General features: G+C 42.8%; 1 protein-coding gene across 1 annotated transcript in view; it reads left to right on the top strand.

Annotated features, from left to right (window-relative positions):
- Positions 1-25,642, top strand: part of LPHN3 (latrophilin 3) — a 277,537-nt gene that overhangs the window by 241,630 nt on the left and 10,265 nt on the right. Inside the window, exons 19-22 of the mRNA XM_009884017.1 lie at positions 3,962-3,988; positions 7,305-7,473; positions 10,304-10,429; positions 13,057-13,153. Coding sequence (XP_009882319.1) covers positions 3,962-3,988; positions 7,305-7,473; positions 10,304-10,429; positions 13,057-13,153 — 419 coding nt within the window. The remainder of the gene's footprint in view (positions 1-3,961; positions 3,989-7,304; positions 7,474-10,303; positions 10,430-13,056; positions 13,154-25,642) is intronic.

The raw sequence follows: 25,642 nt of genomic DNA, 5'->3' as shown, positions 1-25,642 counted from the left end.
AGCAATCCAGGATATTGCTAATCTGCATACATGGAAGCGGTTTGCACCATGTAATAAAAGTTGCAGATTGTCTATGCCTCTGTATTGGGCTGTAAGTATATATTCTGGAAATTCGATTGCCTTGTGTCAAAAAGATACATGTTGGGGTCTTAAAAGAACAGGCAGCACAAAAGGGGTTTCTGAGTTTAAGCTACATTGGTCTTGAAATTCCTTAAGGAAAAATAAGGATATAAGTAGCTAATTTTAGCAACTTTTTTTTTTTTTAAAGTATTGGTGTGGAAATATCAGAGGAATATAGAAGGTAATATGAACAATCTCTTCTCATCATTGAAGGAGAAAGTACTCTGGGAAATTGAAAGACATCTAACTTAAATAAGATTTTGAAAGAGTTTTACATGATGTGTAATTAACCTTAAGAAGTCTTTGCCCCAAGGCAAAGTCAGGGCTTCTTTAAGACTGGAAAATGAATTAGGTATTTATATGGGCTGGTAGACTATCCACTATCCATCATCTGGACTGCGAAGAAACACAAGGGAGGTGCGGTAAGATTTTGTGGGTTAAAGGAATAATACGACCACTAAAGATTGGCTTTTTAACTTCAGGTATTTGAAAGTGAAGCCCCCACCTAAGCCATCATTCAGGTTTCCTCTGCAGTCAGTAGAGAAAGATATTTCTTCAGGAAATGGCAAAGCCTCACCTACTTTAAATACCTGTTATTGTAGGGGATAAATTGCTCTTTGAGGATACCAGTCTCCTGTTAAATATGGAGGGATCAGAGTCACATAGTTTGAATTCAATGGGCTGTATCCCTTCTTGCCAGGAATTGGAAGAATTTATCCAAATCTGGAGAAAGCACTTTAGGTCTATCATCTCGAGCTGTGCTAGGCTAGGTTTCCCAATGATTTCTGCTTCAACTATTATTTGCTTATATCACTAGTGAATATAATCTCAGTTTTCCCGTTAGCAGCTCCATTTTCCTGTGAGCTAAGGCTCTTCCAAGGCTTTTCTCTTGTCTAAGTGATGGTTTTTATGTGTTGCAGATAATGACACAGTATTACTGCAGCACTGATATGTTTCACAGACTTTACCAGAGGAAAAAAAAAAACATTCTGGAGTAATTTTTGTCAGACACAAATTGTTGCTAACACAAGAGTTAAGCTTCTTACAACACTTGAATTGGTAAAATGAAAAAGTATTATCTGTATTTCATGAGGGATATAAGAAATGAAGTCCTACAGGCCCTACGTGTAGAGATTTGAAGTGTTTGGGAGCTAGGCGTCTTTGAAAATCTCATTTCTTTGGGCACCTGCTTGCTTTGGACAGTGGATCCTAGGTACATTCAGGCTGGAGGTGGGGTACAAACTGCTCAGGTCTTTTGGGCAGATTTCTCCTGAACTGCTTTGAAGTGTTAGCCTCAAGCTAAAAGGCAATCTGATTTTACCGATTTTGTGTTTTGTCTGTACAAAGACGAAACGGAGCCTTCAGCTGCCTTTACAAGAGGCTATTACAGATCAGTGAAAAACTTCATGAGGGTCTGCATAGCATCAACAGAGTAAAAAATTTCCCTAATTTTCTCTTTTTATAAGCTATCACCAGCGATATTTCAACAGTAAAATCTTTACCATATAACCTGAGTGCTTGTAAACACAGTAACAGAAATTCATGCTCTGCTCCTGCCCACATTGCTCGGTGGGGAGCTCCAGACTGTCTCACATCTTCATTTAATTTAATTGCATCACAGGAGAGCTGCAGGTCCTGCAGTGCTAGACGTGTCACAAGCAGAAAAGGAACCTGTCCCGATGATCTTACAGGCTGAGTGGATGAAAGGGCAAAGAGAAGCAGAGGGATTTGACCAACATCATGCTACACAGCTGATATGGGCTGGAAATCCCCATTGGTGCAGCTAGTGAAGGAGTCTTTTAATACCAATGGCTTTTCTGTGTTCCTGGTACCTCCCCAGATGCATTGCAGATGCAGAGGTCACACAGTCTCAGCCTATGTTTTGCTAAGCCAAAGGAGTTGAGCTTTCCTTGCTGTGTCTTAGAATCAGGGACTCAGTTCCCTGCATCAAGCCACCTCCTCTCCATTGGCGTCCTCCTTCCTTCCTGATCCTGATATGCTTTGTGCTTTCCCTGTGCGTTGTTAGATACCACCTTTGAGTGCCCTAGGATAGCTCAGATGTCGTCCTGCGGCTGGCAGATGTAGCACAAAATTTAAGGCAAGCAGCTGTCAGAGTGGCAGCTGATGTCCAGGGGGGATCCCCGCAGGGATGGTAGCCAGGGAAGCTGAAGGGGGTTGTTGGATGCTGGAGCAGAGCAGCAGGGAGCTGTCAATGGATGGGGGGGATGGAGATGGAGGCAGGGAGGGCTACAGCTCAGGGATGCTGTAGGTGCTCGAGCTGAGATAGCACTGCTTACCTGTCAGTGACATGGGGACAGCTACCTTGTCCCCCACGGTGTGTCCTCTACTTGTATCTCACTGCTCAGAGTGGGGTTAGGGCAAATGTTATGAGCGTGGCCAGATCCAGTGCATTCAACAACTGGTCCCTTCCTTTCCCAAAGACTCCAGGTGACCATGTCTGGGCAAAGCTTGGACTGGCAGCATCACTGCCTCTTCTATCTCAGCCAAGGACAAGGTGGGGAGAAAATGGAAATGTTTTGCACAATATACTGTGTGAAACCACCGTCCTCCCATGAGGACTAAATCCTGTTCCTGTTTGTACTCACATGGCCCCTTTGTAGCTTCAGTCTTCAGGTGCATGTGAATGGTGCAGAAGTTGTCCCTACATAGCTTTAGCCGTTGTGAGAAAACACAAAGCCTCATCCTGGACATACTTAGTGTCCCCCTCAGTCAGAAGTTACTGGTGAAAATCACTTGGCTTTAATACAGCTTCTTTCTAACTCGGGCTGAAGGGAGTCCCCTCCAAATGGAGTGTTTCGTTTGACAGAGGGTATAGCTTGACATGTTGCCAGTATTGACCAAAGGAGATCTCAGCAGGATGGACTGGCCCCAGCTACGTTGGCAGGGGTAATGAGATTAACATATTGAGCCAGCCTCCATCTCTGGCACCCATGGTGGCTGCTGCAAGGGATCACAGGCTCCAAAGGAAAGAACACCAGGGGGAAGAGGAGGCCTGGGAGTTGGCCTGTTCTCCTTATGTGTTGTACATCACCTGCCAGGAAGGAAGAGCTAGGCACAGAGCCTGTCCCAGAAAGTCAGGGAGACTACCCTAGAAAAATAGCTGTGATTAATCTTGTGTCCCCACAGTGGTAGAAGCTCATTTTCAGTGGTCCATCTTGGCTGCTTTTTCACTGCAGCAGGCTGCTTTGCACTGTTGCTTGGCAGAGTTCTTTCTTTGTCCTTCCCTGTGAAACAGGAGTAAATAGGTCAATGCTTTCTGTCACCCAGGGCTTTAGAAGATCCTAATGCCATTATCTCAAAAAGAAGATAATGCTGCAGTCTGGCTTGTAAGATGGCAGCTTGGGAGTTACACTTATGAAAAAGTAAACAGCAATAAAGAGGTGCCTGTAATACAGTACAGCACCACAGATGGAGAGTGCTGGAGGCACGGTGAAGTTTTGCCACCTGAATGCATGAACGCCTTCTGTGGTGGCTATGCTGGAGTTTAAAAACTCTTCTTCTCTGCAGATAGCCATGATTTTTAAAAGATATTTCAAAATCAATTGACAGTTGCGTGATCAGAGCCAGTAGGGGTAGCTGCAGCTCACAGCTAATGAATCTCGCTTCTGTGCGTGAAGCCAGCGTCCTCGGTTGTGTTTCAATTCCCTGGGGCAGTGAGCCAGCCTGGCTGGTGTGTATCAGGTGCACCTGATGCCTGTCCGCCTTTGGTTTTGGTGCTGGCTTGTGGGAGAAGGGAGGGGGACTAGCAGTAAGCTATATTCTCTATGTCATTATATTTCTAATGTTGGTGTTCTTGTCTTTATGTCTACGCATTCTTTAGCTATGAGGATAACAGACCCTTCATCAAGTAAGAATGACCTGAATGGCTGATAAATTTCATTTATCAGTGTGGTCTCATGAACCAGCTGTCAGATCAATATTGAAAAATCATTAAAGCTTCTGTCATTCGCATTTGGGCAGAAGAGCAAACTGTGCAGGAAAACGATCAGACATATAGCTAATGTGCAGAGTAAATGTGCTGCATATGTATTGCCAACCAATTGTCACCATATTGGCTTTATATTCTTTGATTGGACATTACTTGAATTCAAGGTGGACGTTTCCAAGTTAATCCTGTGTAGTACAGACTTGTTACAATAGAAAACCACTGGTCCACTATGCTGTGTCACTGAGAGTGCTTGATGGTAATATAAATACAGAAGTAAATTTTCAGAAAGGTGCATGGGTGGTAATCTGCATGACTCCCATCCTAGTTAATGGGAGCAGTGCAAGCAAATCTGTGTTCGGTGCATTGGAGACTGTCTCCTTACTCATTGGAGTAGCTGATTGTCCCTAATTGTAAATATCTGATTTTCAATTACACCAAAATGTGAATGGTTTTGTTTCTTTATTGCTATAAAATCGCACTATGGAGGAGAAAAACTGTGAAAAAGCAACAGCAAGTCTGTACAAAGAGCAAAACAAAACCCACAAGCCACACCAAAAAAAAACCTGTGAAGAAAGCTAAAATGCCTAGAAATTACATGCCTTAGGGCATCCATGCTTTTTTCTTCTGCAACCAAAAAGTAATGTGCAGTAGCATGAAATAGAAGCAAATCAACTTTGCAGTAGACTTTCAGTTTGTTCTTCTGGTGAAGAGTCCTTTGTGTTCATTCTTGCAGCATCATTCCCATGTTCTCTTTCATTGCTTGGTTCTTTTTTTTTAATGCGGATATGGAATGAAGCTATTCAAAGTAATCTCAATGCCTTCTTTATCTCCAGGTCTCGTTTTCTGAAGCACAACACTGTAACGTGTGCAATTTGCACTGTTGAGGGTCTTCTAGCCCACAGATTCCTTTCCATCACTGAAGGCAGCATATTTCCACTAAATAACTGTTTCGCTTCTGCACATCTTTGCCGCCAAAGGCTTTTTAATCAGGTTCAAGAATTGGCTGTGCTTCAGAGCAGAATTTTTTTTTGATATCCTGGGAATCATGTTTAAAAGGCTCTGTAAATACAGGAAGCTTTTAATCGTGGAGGGGAAGAGAAGAGGGAGGGAAAAAAGTGTTTCCCACTTCATTTGTTGTTCTTTTTTTAAGGAAAAAAAATCTTTGCATTTTTTAAATTGGCATACAATTAAGATGATAATATGCTCTCACTGATGATGGAATCTTGGGGAGAAAAAGATACCAAGTGGCTAAAGCTGTAAACTGTATCTAGTGGCTACCTTTCTGAAGGATTTTGAGAGTGCATTTTCAATTTGCATCATGCTAAATATTTATTAGCAGGATTGGCTGGAAATGCTTCAAAGGAGCTGTTCTGGTCTGCTAGATACATAATAGTGACTTTTAAAGAACTGCCTTAATAAGTGGTTACCTTAGGGAGCTCTTCTGGTCGTGTGGTTAAATAATACATATTTTATAAACTTCAGTGGAAGACTTAATGCTGTATTTCCATTCTAATACCTAAAGAAAAAAACAACAGAAAACATGAATACAACATCGGTGTGCTTCTGTTTGTGACAAGCCCTGCTAAAAGGAAAAGGATTCAAGCCTGCGTCTACCGTAGAGTCTCCACAGTGGAGATTGCCTGCGTGACCTCTGCAGGACTTACTTTTCCTCTAAGCTGCTGCTACTTCATCTTTCTCCCCCTTGCTCCATGCCCTGCTTAGCAGATGGAAGCCCAAATATGCCCAAACCCTGGTCAAGTTTCTACAACACTGAAGTGGCTTAGAAACGTAGGCAGGTCCTTGTCCCTGCGAGCCCTTCTGCAGCACCTTAGGATGCATTGGAGCAGACAAGGAAGCAGAGGTGCTGGCTGGCTGCAGGCTCATCTGCTTTGGGGAACTGAAGGGTTAAACGGTGAGGAAGATGTGCAAAAATTGGGTATCATTGCATTCATTTTTACAATGTTACACCTAATGACACCAGGAGAAGAGAGAAGGATATCAAGGCCTTGAGGGAACGGGCAAAGGGATGCTCACAGTGCTGCTTGCTGTGCACTTCCCACTGTGCTTCACAGCTAAAAGTTGACTCCCTCCCCTGTGCAAATGCAATAATCTATCATGTGGAGACATGTAGAAACTAGGGAGATGGCTAGGAGCAGGACCCAGTTCCTATCCTGCTTGTCACACTCCATCTCATGTCCTTGTATTGGAAGATAAGTCTCTGAGAAGGTAATTTAGGAGATGACTAAATATTATTTAGCAGGGTAACACAGAATACTTCTCCTGCCATCCCAGCAGAGCTCTCAGCTTTCCTAAAAGTGCACTGAAAAAAATAACATACAGCAGCCATCCCATGTTTCCAGCTCTGTCTGTCTAAGCAGAAAGTCACTGGGAGAAAGCAAGCAGAAACTGTGGGCTACCCATATTTGCTTGAACAACATTTTGGGCCAAGCAGTTGCTGCTCCCCCACTCCCACTTCCCTCCCTGGGTGGTGCAAGTGATAATCTTAGTTTTGCTGCCAATGTCAAGAAGGATTGTCCCTCCTTTTCTCCAAGCAGAAGTGTGGCAGCAGCTACTGTTCTAGGAAATGTGGTGTGTGAGCGCCTATATGTGTGTATATATATATACTTCCCCTCATTGTAGGGTGGAAGAAGTGTGAAGCAACATCACAAAGAGCCTCCATGTGCAGAGCCAATCTGGCAAGCAGTGAGGGCTTGCCCACCTGCTTGTGGCTGTTGATCTGGCTTACAGGCATATGGGAGACTAGCTAAAATGCAGCAATACATGTGTCTGGGTGTTAAGCGTAAAGAAGCTAATCCAGCTGGCACTCCTGCCCCAGTGAAACCAGTGGACACTAAAAAAGTGAAATTTAGAGTTGTTGTTTTGGTTGGTTTATTTTCTTTTCCTGCCATTTGCAGAAATAGTATCTACATGTCATTTACATAGACACTGCTTTTACATTAAAAAAAAAAATAAAAGAAACGTTGTGGTTACAAATATGCTTTGGTTATGCTAAATTTCTGTGCTCATAACATTTCCATTTCTGTATATTTCCTCAAGCTTGAAGATTTGTAAACTGCATCCAGCTTGAAGACAAAAATCCCTACAATTCATTTTGATATGCTGTTTTCTTTTTGCTAAAACCACGGTCAAAGTCTTCCTGCTTGTAGACACGTACCTTCTTTTGTAGACAAAAAAACAATCCCTTTCTTTTTTTTTTTTTTGCTTCTCCTAACAGGTCCTGGGTTATAGGTGCAATAGCCCTACTCTGCCTATTAGGACTGACCTGGGCGTTCGGACTCATGTATATTAACGAAAGCACAGTCATCATGGCGTATCTCTTCACCATATTCAATTCTCTGCAGGGAATGTTTATATTCATTTTCCATTGTGTCCTCCAGAAAAAGGTAAGACAGACGGTTCTCAGCAGCAAAAGAGGTGGTAACAGGGTGTTTTGTTGCCTAACAACCGCAACATAACATCATCTGTGTGCCCTGAATTCATCTCATGCAGATTTATCTCTGTGCACCTAATAAGGGTGGTATTTAGACGGGAAACCAGAAAGATGCAGGGGAATGAGGTGATAACGAAGATATGTGGCAGTGGCATTTCAGCAGCCGGGATGCTGGCGACAAGTGCTTCGGAGGCAAGGGAAAAGGCAGCTGTCAGTTTGCAGGGCTTTATGATAGTGAAGCAAAAGGGCTTTGCCTGCTGTCGGCCAGATTCTCCTTTCCCGTATGCCAGTGTGAGACAGGAGTGACTCCACGAGCATCCAAAGTGTCCTCCTGTGTCTGAGTGCTCGTAGCAAAATGGAGCTTTACATCCTCATTTGGAGTCCCTGCAGGAAATCACACCTTTCTATAGCAGCATATATGAGTTGATAGGATGCAGCAGGGGCTGCTTCCCCCACTTTTTTAAGAACTGAAAGACCTGTGCTCTTCAGCACTTCATTAACCTTTGTATTGCTTGGTCCTGATGTGGGCTTTTGGAAATATTCCTCAAAGCAAGCACAGTAAGTGCTTCTTGGTGGAACTTGAAGTATGCCCCAATTAACATTTGCAAGATAATAGTGGAGTAACTTAGGTAAACTCGAGGGGGGGTGTGTCAAAATAAAAATCTCTGTGTGTGTATGTAGATCAAACTTACAGCCTCTGACAATCAGTAATAAGTATTTTTAAGAACCATTTCATTCTCCATTGAAATTCAGTAGTACAGAGCTCTCCAATTCTGTGCATGTCTGCTGATAATTTTTCAGGTACATCTTGGTTTCAAAGGACAGTTTCTTTATCCAACATAAACTTAGGGAAGAGTTTATACATTAATACATCTGGGTCCCAGTTTCTCAGTGTAACCAGTGGCTTTTGGTGAAATGGCTTACTGCGTAAAGTAAGGGCCATGTTGAGGTCTATTCTCCATCTGAGAGCCCTGGGTTTACTCCTGTGTTACCCACATTTTCCTGTACAGGGAAAGGAGATCTGACCTATGAAAATATCAGCAAAATTCATGGTAGCAAGTGAGCTTTGCAAGCGATGCCTCTGGAAGGATCTGCAGAGCTGTGTGGCAATGTCATTCCTGACACCAAGGAAGACTTTCAGGCTTCAGTTTTGTCCTTGTTATTTAATCTCAAATTTGCACATTTTAAAAAGCTTAAAAGCTTTACCTAGCTGCAAGTGCCTGCTGATGATCCCAAAACTTTCAGCAAGAAAGTTTCCAGGCAAGATGATAATAAGAATGTAGGAAGCATCACTGTCGCTAATGAAACCTGCAGGTGCCTCTTTGGCAAGGAGTTTGAATTTCTGCACCATTCTCACTGGTTGATCCTTTCGCCTCCAATACATCTCACAAAGGGTCAGTTCCTAACCCAGCATCCCAGCACGGCATTGCAGTCTCCTTGGCTATCGGAGTGCCCACTTGGCATGGAAGATCCATTCTCTTTTCCATCCCAAGCCAGTCTACACCCTTAAACAATCACTGATGACTGAGAGATCACTGCTCATTTATGGCTGAATAGGGGGAAGGAGAATGCAGCTGGTACCTTGCTGTGGGGTGGATGCATCTCTCTGACCCAAGACCTGGGGGAGGAATTATTTGAGAGGAGGAAAAAAAATATCCTTTCATTTCCTATCTATCGTGGACTAGAAAATCAGCAAAAACCTGCAGAGGCAAGCAGTGGGTGGCTAATTAAAGCAATTGAATTATTTTCTCTCAGCAAAGGATTGATTAGGCACTCGAGCATATTGGGCACTCGTGGTATTGTGTTTGTCTCAAGCACTTAAGGAAGAGCCTAATGAAAAAGCTGTAATTTGCTATTTAAACAGTTGTTTCACAGAGTTTTGAAATGCTCACAGACAGTCTGGCAAAATCTCACAGCTAACCATGTGCTCTCAGGAACCTCAATTGGCATTTTGGACATCCGTGGATTTTTGGGTGCTTTTTTTTTGTCAATGGTCAACATGGCCTGCTTTTGGCTTTTCAATACATTGTCAGTCTTGTCACATCTGTTTTCTGGGTATTACTGGCCATAAAAAAATCACACCTGAAGCTCAGACAAAGCTTGGATCCTGCCCTGGCGCAAGTCAGCATAGCCCCCTGAAGCAAAAGACATGGCACAGCTTTACTCCAGGCCAGGAGTTGGCCTAGTTTGACTGCGATGCACATTTAAAACATGACTGGCTTGCATGGTGCTGTGGGAAAACAGGCTCCAGTCACCCCTGTGCACTGGGAGTATAATCTCTAGGTCTGCTGGCTCTAAAGTTTCCTCAAATTTTTTTCCATTTGATTGCAAGAAATAATTTAAAAAAAATAAAAATCAATAGCTTTTATATTTTTTTTTAATTTTTCTTCTTAGTCCCCTGTCAGAAGCAATAACTTTTAGTACCTTGATGAGCCAATATGCTAGGTTATATCAAGTCTATGAGAATATTAATTTTCAGTCATAAATAGTGTATCTGTAGTTTCTCCCATGCTCCTTTGATGTGCCTCCGACGAAGCTACAACCAACTGGTGTCAATGAGCACCTTTGCTTCATAAAAGCAGTCCCTTACACCATTGTAAATGGTGAGCTCATGTATTGAGAGCATTCAGCTGCAAGGTGTAATAGGATCCTTTCCCGTGTACTGCAACAGCTATCCTTTTAATGAACCACTGAGGAAAAATCAGGGGCTGTGTTGAAAATCAGAAGGCGGTGGGTGACAGGAGAAGCTGCTCGCTCACCGCTCTTTCTTTTCCCTTGGCCAGGTACGTAAAGAGTATGGAAAATGCCTGCGCACACATTGCTGTAGTGGGAAAAGTACAGAGAGTTCTATTGGCTCAGGAAAAACTTCGGGGTCACGGACACCTGGAAGATATTCCACAGGTTCACAGGTAATGTGCACTTCTTGTTCTTGCCCCAATGCTTTGTACCACTGTGCTGATACCCTTCACGGCTATGCTGGGAGGGAAGGTCTGCTCGGCACCAAAGGAGCTACCATAGGGCTCTCCCCAGTGCACCTGCAGAGATTACTCTCCCTCATGGACTTGAGTTCAACATGGTGGCTTCCCATGGGAGGTGATGGCAATTAGTGCCTCTCCAAGAACCTTCTAAATAATTGTGATGAGAATAAAAAGTCCAAATTTGCCTTCCAGAGGCAGGTTGGTGGTCATCACCTGAGCTGTCGCGCCCACTTTCCATGGGAATCAGGAGTGGGGAGCATTTTGTCAGCTATGCTACATCCCAGTATGTCTTTTAATTATGAGCTGAAGGTTGTTTTCACTGCTATTGCCATGTTACAGGAATGATGCCATAACAACCAAGTGTTTTTCTTGCTAAAAACAGACTGCAAGGGTCTTGCAATAGCCTTGACAGTGAAAGAGCTTGTTTTCTGGCATTCAGTGGTTTGATCAATTCCTTGGCTCACTCAATTTGCCTTAGTTTATAGACCTCTTTGGAGAATCCATTGGGGTCAGATTATCTTATTAAGTTACTGGATTTGTTACACTTTGGTCACCTGAAAATTCAGGTTTTGTGTAGTTTGTGCACTTAGCAATTTTGAATCTAACTTGTACGTACAGATGCAGATTTATGGACAAACAGTTCATATAAAATAAGAAGCTTACTTCTTCTTCAATAGAAACCAAACACAAATTTATTCAGTATTGCTAATGGAAGTAATTATACATGACAGTTCGACTATTAAATTATGAAAGACATGCAAGGAGTAACAGTTTATAACCTCCCAGGAAAACCTAATTTGTGATTTATGTCTTGGAGCAAATTATTATTTATTTTCAACCGTTTCCAAGATGTCATCAAAAAACTCCACTTTGGCATTTACGTAGGTCTGGATGTTTTGCAGGGAAAATAACAGCAATAGAATATGGAACTTCTCTCCATCAAATCCCACAGTAATCAGTAATGTTCAAAACACACTATAGCCAACAACATTTGGGTGGCTGATTTGAAAGCCTTTGATTTTACATAATTTAGCTTCTGGCTAGGTGCCCTCCTGTCCAAGAAGAGTTGACTTTAAAGGGCCCTCCCTCTTGCCAGTCTCAGCACAAGAAAGCAAGCCCTTTTTGAGGGTGAACTGAGTCTCCTGGCAGCAGTCCACTCATGGCAGGCGAGGTTGGAGGTACCAGGGAAGATTATTTTGCCGCAGAAGCTTGTCCTTAGAAGGATGGAAGTGCCTGAGGCCTATCATAGGCAGGAGAAACCTCACACGGGTGATGGAGATCAGTCTGAGTTGTTGAAAGAGTCTGACTCCTGACTTTAGAATAGAGAAGTGAGGTAAGAACTCCTAAAATCCTTTCTCTGAAAATCACTTAGGAAACAGAATAATTAATCCACAATGGATCATGTCAGAGAAATGCAATAAATTAAATGTCCAGGTGAAAAATAATTGCTGTAAAAGTGCATGGGCCTCATGTCACATTGTGCTTCCATTTATAGAGGGCTAATGCATGATTAGGAGATGCTGGTACTCCATAGTTAATGAGTAGACTAGGAGGCACTTTTCAGCTGTGACCACATGAGTAAGCCCTGGAAGATCTTGCATGGCTAAAATCCCACTACGGGAAGCACTGGATTTTTAGCAATTAGGAAAAACATGGTCTATCACAGTGGGAAACAGCCTTTCCAGACCCCCAGACCACCTAGCACCACTTTCACACAGCCATGAGGCACGTCCATCATACTCTGAGAGGTGAAGTGAGGGAGAGTTTCCCCTGGACACCTGGGTTCCCCAGTCATCTTCATATGGGGATTGTGGTTGAACCACTCACAAGATGCATATCGGCTGACTTTTTGATCTTTTGCAATGTCTAGTTGGGAAGGAGCGAGACAGTGGCATAAAAGCCACAGAGGTAAATACTCCACAACATATTTGAGAAACAAAACAGGAGGCCAACATATTTGGGACACTGTTTCCCCAGCAGCAGAAGCTATACCACAGATAGCAAAACCATCACAGATTTTTGAGTAGGGGAAGAGATGTCATTCATTCAGGCGGGGGGCTGTGTGTTCCCCTGATATTCCCCAAGATGGACAGTAGCTATAGAAAACTTCTGTTCATTGAGGGACATAAAGACATAGATAAAGTCTTCTTTTACTCTTCACAAAAAATAAGACACAAGCTGTCTGAGATACTAAGGGAAGCATGCATGCTTCTGTGTGCAAGTTATTTTCCTGTTATTTGGTACTATATTGGTAAATGTGTAGCTCACACAGGTCTGGGTTTCTCTTGTATACAATTTCTATTGCTTTTTTAATTAAGATGTAAGCAATCCAATTATGCTTTTCTTTGAGGTAGGTGTTTGTGTTACGAAGTGAGGCAGGCAGGGTCTGGCATGCATGAGGCGGATTACAGCAAAACAGCAACCGCTTGCTTACAGCTGGCTAGAAACAGGTCTCATCATGAGCTACACATGCCAATAGCCATCTTTAGTGAGGCAGAAAGAAACTTATATGCAGCTGCTAAAAATTCATTACCTGCTGTGGTTCAATCCCTCTTCAGAGCCGGATTCGTAGGATGTGGAATGACACAGTTCGAAAGCAGTCCGAGTCTTCCTTTATTACTGGAGATATAAACAGTTCAGCTTCACTCAACAGAGGTAATTATAAACTGTTTTTTCATATCTCTAACTCTTGTGATGGTTTTAAGGAGTCTGAAATGTGTTGCCCCTTTACCCCTTCCTCCCTCTTCCTCACCTCGAACGGCACTGGACCCTATTCTCCCACATAAGAAATGTTACAGTGATAACTGGGAGGAGGTTTTGTAGTGGTTGTTGCCTTTTTTTCCTTTTCTTTCTTTATTTTTACACATGCATTTTCAAGAATTGTCATTTCTGGAAGGGAGTTAGGAAAAGCAAAAAAGATAATTGAAATGAAGTTGAAAAGAAATCTTCCCTTTCCCTCAGCAAACTGCTAGTGCCAGAAGCTGCTGAGGGGTCAGGCCTCATTGTTGACGGTGAAAATGGTCCATTACAGCACTGTACAGCCTGTGTTAAGGAGTCCTGATTGTCCTGGGTATGTAGCAATACTGTCATCTTTATGGAAGCAAAAATGAACAGCAGAGCATAGACATAAGAAAAAAAGGGGTTTGGAACAAAATTGTCTGCATTGATGTTAATATACTTAGGTTGAAGAACTGACTGATGTGAACTTTATAGACATCTGCAGAGAAAAGGCTATCAGAAATGTGTGTGCCAAACAAAATGTGGTGCCTGGCACAGGAGGAAATCTGAACAGCTTTTTTAAAGAAAGTCTTTTTCAAGGAGTTGCAGGAAAACGACGGTAAGGGAATACCAGAAAAAGAGATTGGTTTCTTTTTCCTCCAGTACAATTACCTTATGGCTTAGCCTTGAATAACCAGATGTTTTGTGTATCTGCCCAGTTGATGCTGGAATTAAGAGGGGGTAGAATTGGGATTACTGGGCCCAGCTGTTCTCTCAGGATGGTGAAAATCAAAAGTATTTCCACTCCTGATGGCTGGACTGTAAACCTCAGCTGAGAATTGAGTTGAGACTTTGGTTCTTATTCAGTCTTTATTCAGCCAGAATTCCCACTGATTTTATGGTAAGGTTTGCCTGAGGATAGGTTTGAAGGATTTTGACTGTGCTGTTAGCAATATTGACTACTGAGTGCTGGGGAACTAGGGGTATATGATTTAGTTCTCTGAACATTATATTTATATATATATATATTTATATAGATATATAGTTATATATATATCTATATATATATCTATCTCACCCAAATCAGTGCAAAGGGGAAGACAGTGTAGTTAACATGGAGGTGTACTTTTCTCCCTCAACCCACTCTGGTGGTTTTTGTGCCAGGATATTTTCACTTTGCACTGCAAGTTCATTGATAAAGAAAGCTATGAGATGCCATTCCTACAAATGCCTGATTTATCCACATGCCTTGCCCTTGCATCTCTCTCTGTCTTTGCATCAAAGACTGGAGAGCTACAGACAGGCTTCAGCAAGAATCACTGTTTCCCTCAGCCACCCATCGCTCCATCTCAGCAGCAAACCAAAATGTGTTATGCATAAAATGTTCACTCCTTTAGTTAGCACAGAAGTTGACTTGCTCTCCGATGTGGCTGAGGCTACAAAGGGAAATGCTTTAGCAAACAGGATCTTCTGGGCTCGTTGGCAGAAGAAAGGCATCTCTCCATTTTCAGTTTAGGGTTTTTTTTTCCATGCAAAGAAGGGAGTATGACCATAAATTGGGAAAGCTGTGAAGAGGTTTCAAGTGGGCAATCTTCATCCCAGTGTGGCGAGAGCCTGTTACTAGATGTGCTTGTTATTTAAAGGTCAGTTGGGAAATGAACTGCTGGGGGAGGCATCTTCAAAGCAGATTTCATCCAGCTATTTTCCTTGTGTGACATCGGATGAGATGAATCGCCTGAAGGGCCTGAATCTCAGAACTACAGAAGCAGCCTGATAACTGTCTGGGAGGGGAAGCCTTTTAGGTGGGACACTTAAGTGACTTGAGTAAGTTGTACTATTATATAGGGACATACTCTCTCTTTTTTACACAGGCAGGCATGATACTTGTTGTTTTTTTTCTTTTCTGGTAGACAGAATTATCTGCAAAATGGAGGTTAAAACATTTCTTTGGGAGTTAGCGTCTCCGAAGCAGCAGGTGGTTAGTTCTGCTAGGAAAATATACCTGCCATCAACAGTAATCCCAACTGTATGGGGCCCCAGATATTTCACACTTTATCTTGTTTATTCCAACTGAAAAGAAATGTTCGTGGTCTTAGGGCTTTGCATAAAGCATAAGTTGTTTCTTCAGTCTCTCCAGGGAGAGCTGCAGCTTGAACAGACTAGTGGGGTAATGGGGTTTTCACGGTTCTTGTCTTCCTCTCAATATTTTAATATATATCAAACTTTAAAGGAGCTGTTTTATTAATGTTTTATTTACAAGTGTGCAATAAAAGCTCAGAGGAGTCTAGTGTGAGCCTTGAATTGTGAGGTCAGTAGCTTTCCTTGCCCCAGGTTGATACAACAGACTCGTGTACCTGTTCAGAAGTCCTTCTCCAGCCCTCCCAGCGTAGACACCTTTTGCATGAAAGTATCTGTATTATCCCAAATAAAACATTCTTTGTGCGCTGGTATTTTTCCCAGAGCCTTCAGACAGCAGCCCCCTTTCTAAAACAGAGAGAAAGTGATCCTTTCTTCCCAGAAATGCCCATCCTCCAGGTCCTGGCCTGACTCCACTTCTCCATGTCCTGGGCCAACACTGAGTTATCACGTTTCTGTCGTGGGAGCAGAAAGCAGTGAGACGTCCTCCAACTGGGGTACATTCTTGTTTAAGCCTTTTTTCCCCAATCACATTGACAGTACTTGCAGTCCCCTGCTGCTTGATTACATCCCAGGCAAGACTGCTCTAGTTATCCTTATTCCTGTATGACGATTAGAATCTCTCTGTCCCATCCCATCCCCTCTTCTTCCTCCATGAAGCTCCTGGGCATCAGTCTGGAATATAATGTCTGTTAGTGCATCCCTCCTTTAGACATGTAACTATGTCTTTTTCTGATTTGGCAGGTATCACACTGCGTATGGCTTTTTTCAGCTCCAGATCCTCTTTTATCTACTACCTCCCACCCTGCCCCACAAAGTAATTGGCTATAATGTTATTTTTCTTATTTATCATACCAGGAATTTCAGGCATAACCCCAAATTTGCCTGACATAATGTGTTCTGTAATGAAAACTATACTCACTATACTCCTAAGACATAACACAACCATTTCAGATATTTCTTGAAGGTAAAGTCTAATTACAGATTAGTCTAAAATGTTTCAGACTTCATTTTCCCTTACTGCTTGTTATGGCTTAGTAATGGTGTGAATTTGGGGTTGTTATACCACTGAAATCAGGAGGAAGGGAACAGAAACCAGACATGGATTTCCTCTTCTACCGTCAAATGAAGAACATGCCAGTCAACCCCATGGTCATGGACTCTGTTTCAGGATCCAGGGGAATTCCTGCTCCTTGCACTCCCACTCTGTGGCCTTGCCCAATTTTTCCCACCATGGGTCTAGCTGGATATTTCTGCCGTCTGTTTCACATCCACCCTGTGCTCTACATTTCTTTTCCCAGTGGTGAAACCTTGCAGGGGTGTAAAAGCTGAACCAAGCTGATTACCTCGTGAGTAGAAAAAAGAAGTCTCTCTTTGCCTGTAGGGTGTTTGGTCTAAGTGCTAGGCACTTACAGGCACTTGGGTGCAATGCTGAAAAACTGGACCAAAAAGGATGCATGCAGGATGGACTGTTTGCTAAAACTTACTACCATGAAGGCTGAAAAGTAGAAGGTATGAAGGGAAAGCAACAGACGGATTTTCTTTGTGTTACGTTCATGATGAGAAAGCAGAGCAGATGACTGCTTGGTTGTAACAGCAGATTTTTTGGTACTTGGGCTAAGGACAGTTTTTAAAATGAGCTAGAGATTAAAAGCAATTAACAGCATTACTGTGTTCCAATTCTGCTGTACTTGTGATTTGGTAATGGACCTGTGCTGTACTCGTGGATGGAGCCAGCAAGGGAAACCGGAATGTCCATCAGCATGGTGCTGATGGCAAGAGGAGTGAATTGCAGGGGCCTGCTGTAAGCATGAGCACTGCTGGGCTCTGAAGGTGCAGCAGGGGCCCAAGCTTTGGATACAACTAAGTGGCCACCTCAGGAGCATGAGGGACAGGTCCGTTTGCACCTTCAGAGCATTACCGTCAAAAAGCACTTGGATAGCTTAGACAGCCTTGCAAACAAGCAGTCATAGCACGAAACAGCAATGCAACCCCATCCTATTTTTATCTGTCTTAGATTGAGAGGTAATACAATAGTTACTGTCTCCCTTTGGATATGAGACAACTGGGAGAGAAAAAAAAAATCATCATGAACTATATGGTACTTTGTTACTCTTCAGGTTTTCAAGCTGGGGGGTGACTTTTTTTTTTTTTTTTTCCCCAGAGCAAAAATGAAAGTTATCTGAAAGTTATCTGTTAGAGAAAGGAGAGTTCCTTGTTTTGGTGAGGCTCAAGACCAGCAGTCACTAGTGTGAGGCAGTGCTTTGTTACAAGAAAAGGCACTGATGAGCTGTGTATATCTATTTGAGTCAGCAGATAAGAGGAACTATATTCATGGCAAACACTTAATGTATCTTAATGTTTTTTTCCCTCTTTGGGGAAATAAATGGGCTAGGGGTAAATCCGCCAGGTTTATTTGAAAACAGAAAGTACTCCAGAAGTCCATTGTGTTGGGTCAAGTGCTGTACTCCCACTCTAATGCTCTGAGTCTTCGCTTACAAACTAGACAGAAAGCTTAATAGTTTATTCCAATAATAGTCTTGCTGCACAAACAGGAATATGTTCACCTCTTGTCTTTTGGCTGTATAAATATGTCCTCTCACCCAAAAAAGCACTGCACACCGTCCCCACCACCTTCATTCACAGACGTCTCCTGGAGGGATTTCTTGGTGGTCTACATTGCTGCTCCACTTGTCTGAAGGACAAGAAATGTCAGGGAGCTGTAAGAGCAGAGCTGTTTCATGAGTTTCATGAGAGCTGAGAGGGAGTCAAGCACAAGCCATGACAAGGGCACGATCTCTCAGGGGCTTAAGCCAGCAGACAGAGCTGGGTGCTAGTAGCAGGGTCCATCTACAGCTCTGGACAAGATGAGGAGGGGAACCAGCTCCAGACTCCAGCCTAGAGCAGCAGGAGATGTTGGGAGAGACGGGGTTGAAAACTGGGCTACAACCCAGGTCCAAGGTCCAGTCAGGAGACAGACACAAAGCAAGTAGGATGCCTAGGACTGAGCACGGCATGTGAGTCTCTGGTGGGCCTCATTGGGACTACTAAGGCCTGTTGGGGTCATCTGGACCCCAGCAGCTGGTGCAGGATTGGAGCCCAGGACCTCTGGCAGCTCTTACTGAAGGATAGTGAGTCTTAAATATGAATTCATCCCTGTGGCCCTAAGGGTCCGTTCATGAGGGAGCACGCCCTTGCCATCAAACCCCATCAAAGAGTCATCACAAAGCCCTAAGATCCCCAGTACTGGCACACCAGATATTATTCCTGTCTAGGAAAGCCATATATACTCCCTGTTTGTTCCCACGCAAATGGGCTGAAATGGGAAATGGAAATGAGGGTATTGTTTGTCCCTGCCCCTTGCTTTTTCTTCCCAAATGCGTGAGTGTTTTTGCATGTTTCAGTTTCTAAGTAGCGCTCCAGAATAAATACTTGAATTCCCTTTGCTTTATTATTTCTCCCCTGCGTTTTTATATCAACCACAAAGACTTAATCTGAAACGTACACAGGAAAAAGGGAAATTATTGCTACTGTTTTCAGAGATAATCAGTTTAATGTCAAATTCATGTGGATTTCTTCATAATGAACCGAACAAATTGAGCTCAAATTCAAACAGTGGGAATCTGAGTCAGAGAGGAAAATTAAAATGAAGAACATTAATATCCTGATTTCTAACCCAACCGAGACCTGATTGTTTCCTAAATGAAATCTCCCATCAAATTCCTCCCACCCACCCAAAAATATAATTAAGCTGTGATTTCCAGGCTGAAATCGTATCTGCGCTGTTAACTCAGCAGGGACAACTCTGTGTGTTGCAGGGAGGGTGAGTGAAGTTTTAAATTATCTTCAGGTGGCCGTATTATCCTGCATTTTTAGGAAGCAGTTATTTAGAAAACACAGTAGAAGGTGAAATTCTTCCTTTGGCAGGACACTGTCACTCCACAAGGCGGGACCTGTGGGTTAGTGCTGGGGCATTGCAGTGAGTCAAGTTTGGGTCGCTCTCCCCAAATCTTCCCTTTCTGCTCAGAGGCGGGAGCTGTCAGATGTGTCTCAGTGGCACGAGATGAAGATGCTTCAGTTTAGCTGTCTGCAGGGGTGGTGGGTGTCATAGTCTGGACATAACTTGGCAATACAGCAGAGAAAATAGGGTAGAGTTTGGTGTGATTGAAAGGAGAGACAAGCAGAGGAGGTAAAAAAAAAAAAAGGAAATAAAAGGAAAGAGCAAAATGGAAAAAGGAAAATCAAGTAAAGATTCCCCCGGAGTTCCCAGAGATCTCAAACTCCATCCCTGGTACACTTAAAAAAGCAATTGCTGCTCATTGTAGCCCATTTGTGATGCTGACCCTTTGCTGACGGTGCGTAGATAAAGCAGAGAGCGGGTGGAAATTTGGACCATGGAAGCACTACTGTTGTCATGCATCACTCTTTCTCAAGATGCTCACTTGCTCCTTGATGGATTGATGTGACTGGTATGACAGTCAGATTTCTGCTGAATTTATGTTGCATATAAAACAAATAGCAAGCAGCCAAGCAGTGGGTGAGGTGGAAACACCTCTACTCATCTTGATAGGATATTCAGAGGGCACCATCACCTGATCTGTCACAGTCTGTCTAAGCACTACTTACCTGTTCTGAGTAAAACTTATGTCTCTTCTTGTGGCTTAAAGATATTAGAGAATAAATACTTTCTCTTTTTTTCTTTCCATTTGTTTTCTTTGTACAGTTGGGAGCAAAAAGTGCTCCAAATCCACCTGTGAAGTCAGTCAGTTTTCATGCCATGTCTTTCAGAGAGATGGTTTTATGGTGTGGGGATTTTTTCATTTTAACTTAGCTCGTTGTGGCTGTATGAACACGCAAGTTGGCCAGCAGAGTTAGTGGTGACCACTGCAATTTTTAAACACGTTTTCAAGTTTGCAAGATCATTTTTCTTTTCTTCTGTTCTTGTTCCTGTTGTGGTACTGGCATAGGCAGGTTCAGCGCAGCAGACTTCCAGGATGTCCGAGGTGCCTGCGGTTGCTTTCCTTGCTCATGAATGCCTCTGCAGATGCCTAGAGGGAACTCACTGATATATTCCTGGGTATAAAAATACTTTGCATTCTTTTTTTTTTTTTTTCTGAGCACTAACCAGTTCAAAAATAATGGACTGAAGAAAAGTATCTGTCTCCTGCAGACACTTTGCTTTTGTGAGTATCGTCACTATGTGACTGGGGATGTGGCGTGGAGCAAGAGGTGCATCTCAATCTGAGCTCCCCCTGGAGATGCTTTAAACGCGTTGTGCTCCATTTTCAGTGATGCTCAGGGTTTTCTGGAGGTAAATGCAGAGGACTTCTTGAAGTTGAGCCCAGGATGGCTGTCTCTGATGGTCTCTGACCATTCACAGACCATCAGCTGCTGTTACACAAATCTTATTTCTTCATCATCATTGCTTTATATCTAGGACATGGCACTTTCCCCCAGAACCTATCCTTTTTGCAGAGCGCTGGGTGCAGGCTGTCAGTGCTTAACACTGTCCTTGCTCACCAGTGCTGAGTCAGCAGGGGCAAGGTGCTGCATGAACCTGAGGGATGCAGTGATCCCTGCCTTCAAGCATGTCCCTTCTCACTGGCTAGCAAAGCTGTCAGTCTTCAGAAATTTAGTCTTTGTTTCAAGGATTCATCAGTTCTGGAGCCTGGAGGCCTCTGGTTTAGCCATAAACGACAACAGCAATGCCACTGTCCTCCTGCTTCTGGAGTACAATTAGAAGTTCAGTTTATATTTATTTTCAGTCCAGGATGCCGCTTGAGAAGGGGGTAGTGGTTTTCAGAGGTGCGTAAGTGTCCTCTGGCTATTTGGTGGAAATCAAGGGGCAAGGAGCAGGGTGAGAGTCCCTGGCAGCATCTCTCTGCTAATTCAGAGCAAGCCTGCAGGCTGTTTTCTAGCATCTCATCTAGCCACAATTTCTTGAGTGCTGCTGCTTCTGTTCTTCACTGGGGAGAACAGTGTTCAAGATTGCTTGCTGTCCAAGCACCACAGATGCTTATAGTAGTACTCACAACACCAAGGAGAGCCTGCAAAAGAAATGGCGTAGTCAGTTTATATCAGGACTCTGAAACTTCCATTTTAAGCAGTCTAGGAGGCTGTCCCTTTACCTCCCCATCTCACCACCTCTAGCATTTTCCTGATGAAGCTCTCTGGTTTCATTCCCAATGCCCTTATGCTTCTTCTGTTCCCTCTTGTAACCATTACAGACTACATACATCCTCCTCTGACCCCATGGATACCCCTGCCCATCACGCAGATGGAGGGCGTATTTGGAAGGACAGGTCCACATGCAGTTGCACTGAATCAGCTGGGAGGGATTGCTGTTTGCAAGCCACAAATCTCTGTAACCCTGTTAAGTGACTGTTGGTTTGGCTAAATGTCAGTGTCTGGCTTTAAAATAACCCATTCTGGTAATCACATATGAAGTAGAGAGAAATTCCAGGTAGATGACAGCAGAGGAGTATTTTCTGGTTGTGAGGGAAATTCAGCATCCTTTTGGACTAGCAAATTGCCTCTGCTGTTTTTTTTCTTTTTTCCTCTTTTTATTTTCAATCAGTGTACATTTTATGCTAGGAAAACTATGATTTTCTTCATCAAGGATCAAAACTTAGGGAATCTAACTCCTATTTCTGCCTATGTGCAAAATGAATCCCAATATCGATTGTTTTCTAGTTTATTTTGCCTCTCTGCTGCCTGGGACTGAGTTAGCTGAGATTTGTTGCGGTGATTTCAGTGAGTGACGTGACATTCTTCCTTTGGGAGAGACTGTGAACTGGCTTTGATTTCAGGATTGACAGCCATATAATTGGAAGTTCAGTCATTAGGTGGATCAGATTTAAAGAGGAAAAGTAAGGGCAAGGCAATTTCTGAAATCAGAGCAGGCTTTAGGGAGTATTAAATCCAGCAGAGTATTGCTGCAGAGAAATCTTAATATGATGACTGTGAAGGAGGAAGGAAGAAAGCATGGCTGCTTATATAGATTCCTATAAGTATGGTCCAATTTCCACCATAGGCAGGGCTTTCTACGTCTTGGGTAAGAGCTGAGGTCTAGTGAGAAATAAGCGTAAGCAGGAACAATTATGAATAAGGCATGTTTCTATAGTCAACATACAATGAGGTATAAACCTTTGGAAGGGGTAGTGGTGGTCAAAAGAAATGTCCCAGGATGGGACATTTCTGCTCCAGGCAGTTCAGAAGGAATCTGCGAGTGGCAAATGTTTATAAATTGATGTAGACTAGCTGTGTGTTTCAAACATGGCCTGCAGATTATAATCCAGCAGAGGTTTGTCATCTAAAATCATTACAGAAGAAAGGAAGGAAAAAAGGGGCAAAGAAATACTTTCCCTCCCCTGTCTCTACGTAAAAGCACGGATGTTTCATTTGGCAGAAGATGGCCCAGAGCTTAACAACCTCATTTGCTGAAACTCCATTTCGCTGCAGTCAGTATTAATAGCTTCTCAATGAATAGATTAGATGCTGCAAGTGACAACAAACCTATTTGAGAGAAATTTAATAGGGAGGTTTATTGAAGTTTATTAACTGAATCCTGTTGGCTGTTATAAGAACACAGCTCGATAAATCTAAACGTCAGAGTATTTGTTGGAGGGAAAAATGCTGAAAATACCTGTTGTCCTCCAGCAAATATGTGTGATTTCACTTTTCATAATTGCATTCATTGTTGGAATAAATTGCAAGTGAACACGTGGAACACCAGGATTCTTTAAATACTTGAAAACTCCACCTGTAACACTGAGAAGGACATTACTAAACGCTGGTAAGGAAAGTCACAAAGACGATGAGAACTTTGACTCCTGCAAACCTGCTTTGAATGTATTTTTTTTTCCCCAGGAGTAAAGTGGAATAAGTAAGTTAATGCTAAGTGATATACAGAAGCAGCCAGAATTTACAAACTGAAATCAGTGCAGAGAGACTATTTCAGTAACATTCAAGTTAAGGGAATGAGTTATTTACTATGGTTAGGTTAAGGCAGCATGTGTTGTGGGTTTTTTTTTAATGGACAATTAGGAGAGGTTTGATCTCTAACCATATTGTTGGTGTCTGGGTTAAACTGCTCCTTGATAGCTCAGGCACTGCAGTACCTCCAGGGAATGGTCCATGTTCTCTCTGGCTGTTGCTTGTCTCTGCAGGGTGGTCTGAAGTCAAGTATATGAAGTGTGAGAAGTTGAGGGACTTAATTTATGGTAGCAGTGAACAGCAAGATAAGTTGGGTGCTTCAGGAGGCAGAGTGGATAGGAGTACAGCACCGTGCCCTGGCCCTGCAGGAAAGGAGCTGCACGGTTGGCAAAATAGAGAGAAAACAAAGATTAAGGTTGACTGAAAATGCAGCAATACATGCTTTTATCATTGTTTCTTTCTTCTGAAAACAAGCCACAAAAAGCCCCAAAACCCCTATATTTTGGGACTGTTGGGTCAGAGGCAATGAAACATTTTGTTGTGACTTAGATGTGCTTTTTCTAAGCTATTTATTTTAGTTTCTACTGCAATGAAAATATGACATATGAAAAAGCCAAAGTCAGCTTTCATACACACCACTCTTTTTGAACAAAAAGTGAAAACATTTCATTTAGAAAATAGTGATTTTTGTATGGATATTTTTGAAGCATTCAGCTGATTCACTAGTGCATCTGATGAAATTTGTTAACTGGTTTCGTCTCCTCTCTCAGCAAAACTGCACTTCTGGCACATCTGCTGGGCGGTGGGGGAAATTTCCCCATCCCCAGTGAGTTTCTACTCTGCTAAAATGCATGTAGCAAAGATAGAGCTGATTTTGTCATGTGATTGAAAAGACCTGAAGAAAATATACAAGAGCGTTGTTACCTGTGTGGACAGATGATCCCAGCTAAAGTGTGCTGCTCAAGCTGTTTCAGCCTGGTAGAGCCACATTGAATGACATTATTTTTCAGAAAGTCTGGAAGAGCAGTTGTATCCATTTCCCTTCCTGTTGGGTAGACTATGCAGATGATTCAAGTTAACCTGAATGCCTTTGTGTGGCTTTGTCAGCCAGCTGCCCACAAGAAATTGTTTGAATTTTGTTCCTGAATGATGCAGCCTGGAGTCTGGCAACATGTGCTCGTCATCATAATTTTCACCCTTTGCTTTCAGTGAGTGGATAAATCATACTTGTGTTTAACAAGGTGCAGTTTTCCCTTACCGTTATAACACCAAACTCTTCCAAAAAATCATTTCTACGTCCAGTGTTGTCCTGCATCAAGGATATCAATTTGTCTCTTAGAAAAGGAAGATAAAGGTACCATTTGGTTGCATACTGTCATTACAATAATACCTGCTTTCATAGGCATACAAAGAAGCTAAATTTAGCCATCTGAATCCTCTGTGGGTGGTTACAGTGATGGTAAAAACTGTGGGATTTTCATTTTTTTTTGTCCTGGTTCATTTCCCTGTCAAATTTTCTCAGTTTGCAAGTCAAAAGTGCAACACCCTAGATCTCCCCCTGCACCCTGAGCACACACCATGCCTTCTCATAGTCTTTTAAACCTGGTAAGAAAGGCTGCATCTACAGTACTTGGATCACGAGGATTCCCAATGCTGTGAGAGGGACAGGAGTATTTGCATATTACCCAGCTAATACTTGCCTTCTGTAAGAGCATCATTCCTTTCTGCTTGTGATCTGTAAATCCTTCACTTGAGGAAAATCCAGCATCAGGAAACCTTGAACTGAGCACTGGCATTACCAGAAACCTGAATTTGAATGTCATTTTGGATACCGGAGTTGGCCTGGTAGCTGTGTTTTGCACTGAACATTAATCTTTGGTTGAATATCAGTGGAAAGAAGGAGACTTGGGACTGCAGTTATACTGGCGCGGTTGTAGGGAATTTTTTCGTAGAGGTGTGAGTTCTGCTGTTAAGTATGTTTGCTGGTTGTGGTGATCTCATCACACTGAACAAGGAGATGCCCAGGTGAACCTGTGGGTTTGAAGCCCTGTTTTTTTTCTAACCCCAAATTCATACTCCCGTATGTACACAGCACAATAGAGGTTTGGAAACAGAGTGCATTTGCTTTCAGTAGAGTATCTTCAACTAGCACAACCAAAAGAGTTTCAACACAGCTGAGTTGAAGGCAGTCACCCTAACTAAAGCAGATAAAGAGTGGTGGCTGTGTGCTGGGCTCAGGTGCTTCAGGAGACAGCAAAGGAAGGATTTGTATAGTGAATGTTATTGCTGAAATGTAGGGAAGCAGGCATGCCACAGGGCGGGAGAAATCAGTATCGCACCACAGATGCTGAGAGC

Source organism: Charadrius vociferus, unplaced genomic scaffold (assembly GCF_000708025.1).
Source record: "Charadrius vociferus isolate BGI_N301 unplaced genomic scaffold, ASM70802v2 scaffold4, whole genome shotgun sequence".
Taxonomy (NCBI): Eukaryota; Metazoa; Chordata; class Aves; order Charadriiformes; family Charadriidae; genus Charadrius; species Charadrius vociferus.
The sequence above is the reverse complement of the archived record's forward strand: the minus strand, read 5'-3'. Positions and strand labels throughout refer to the sequence as shown.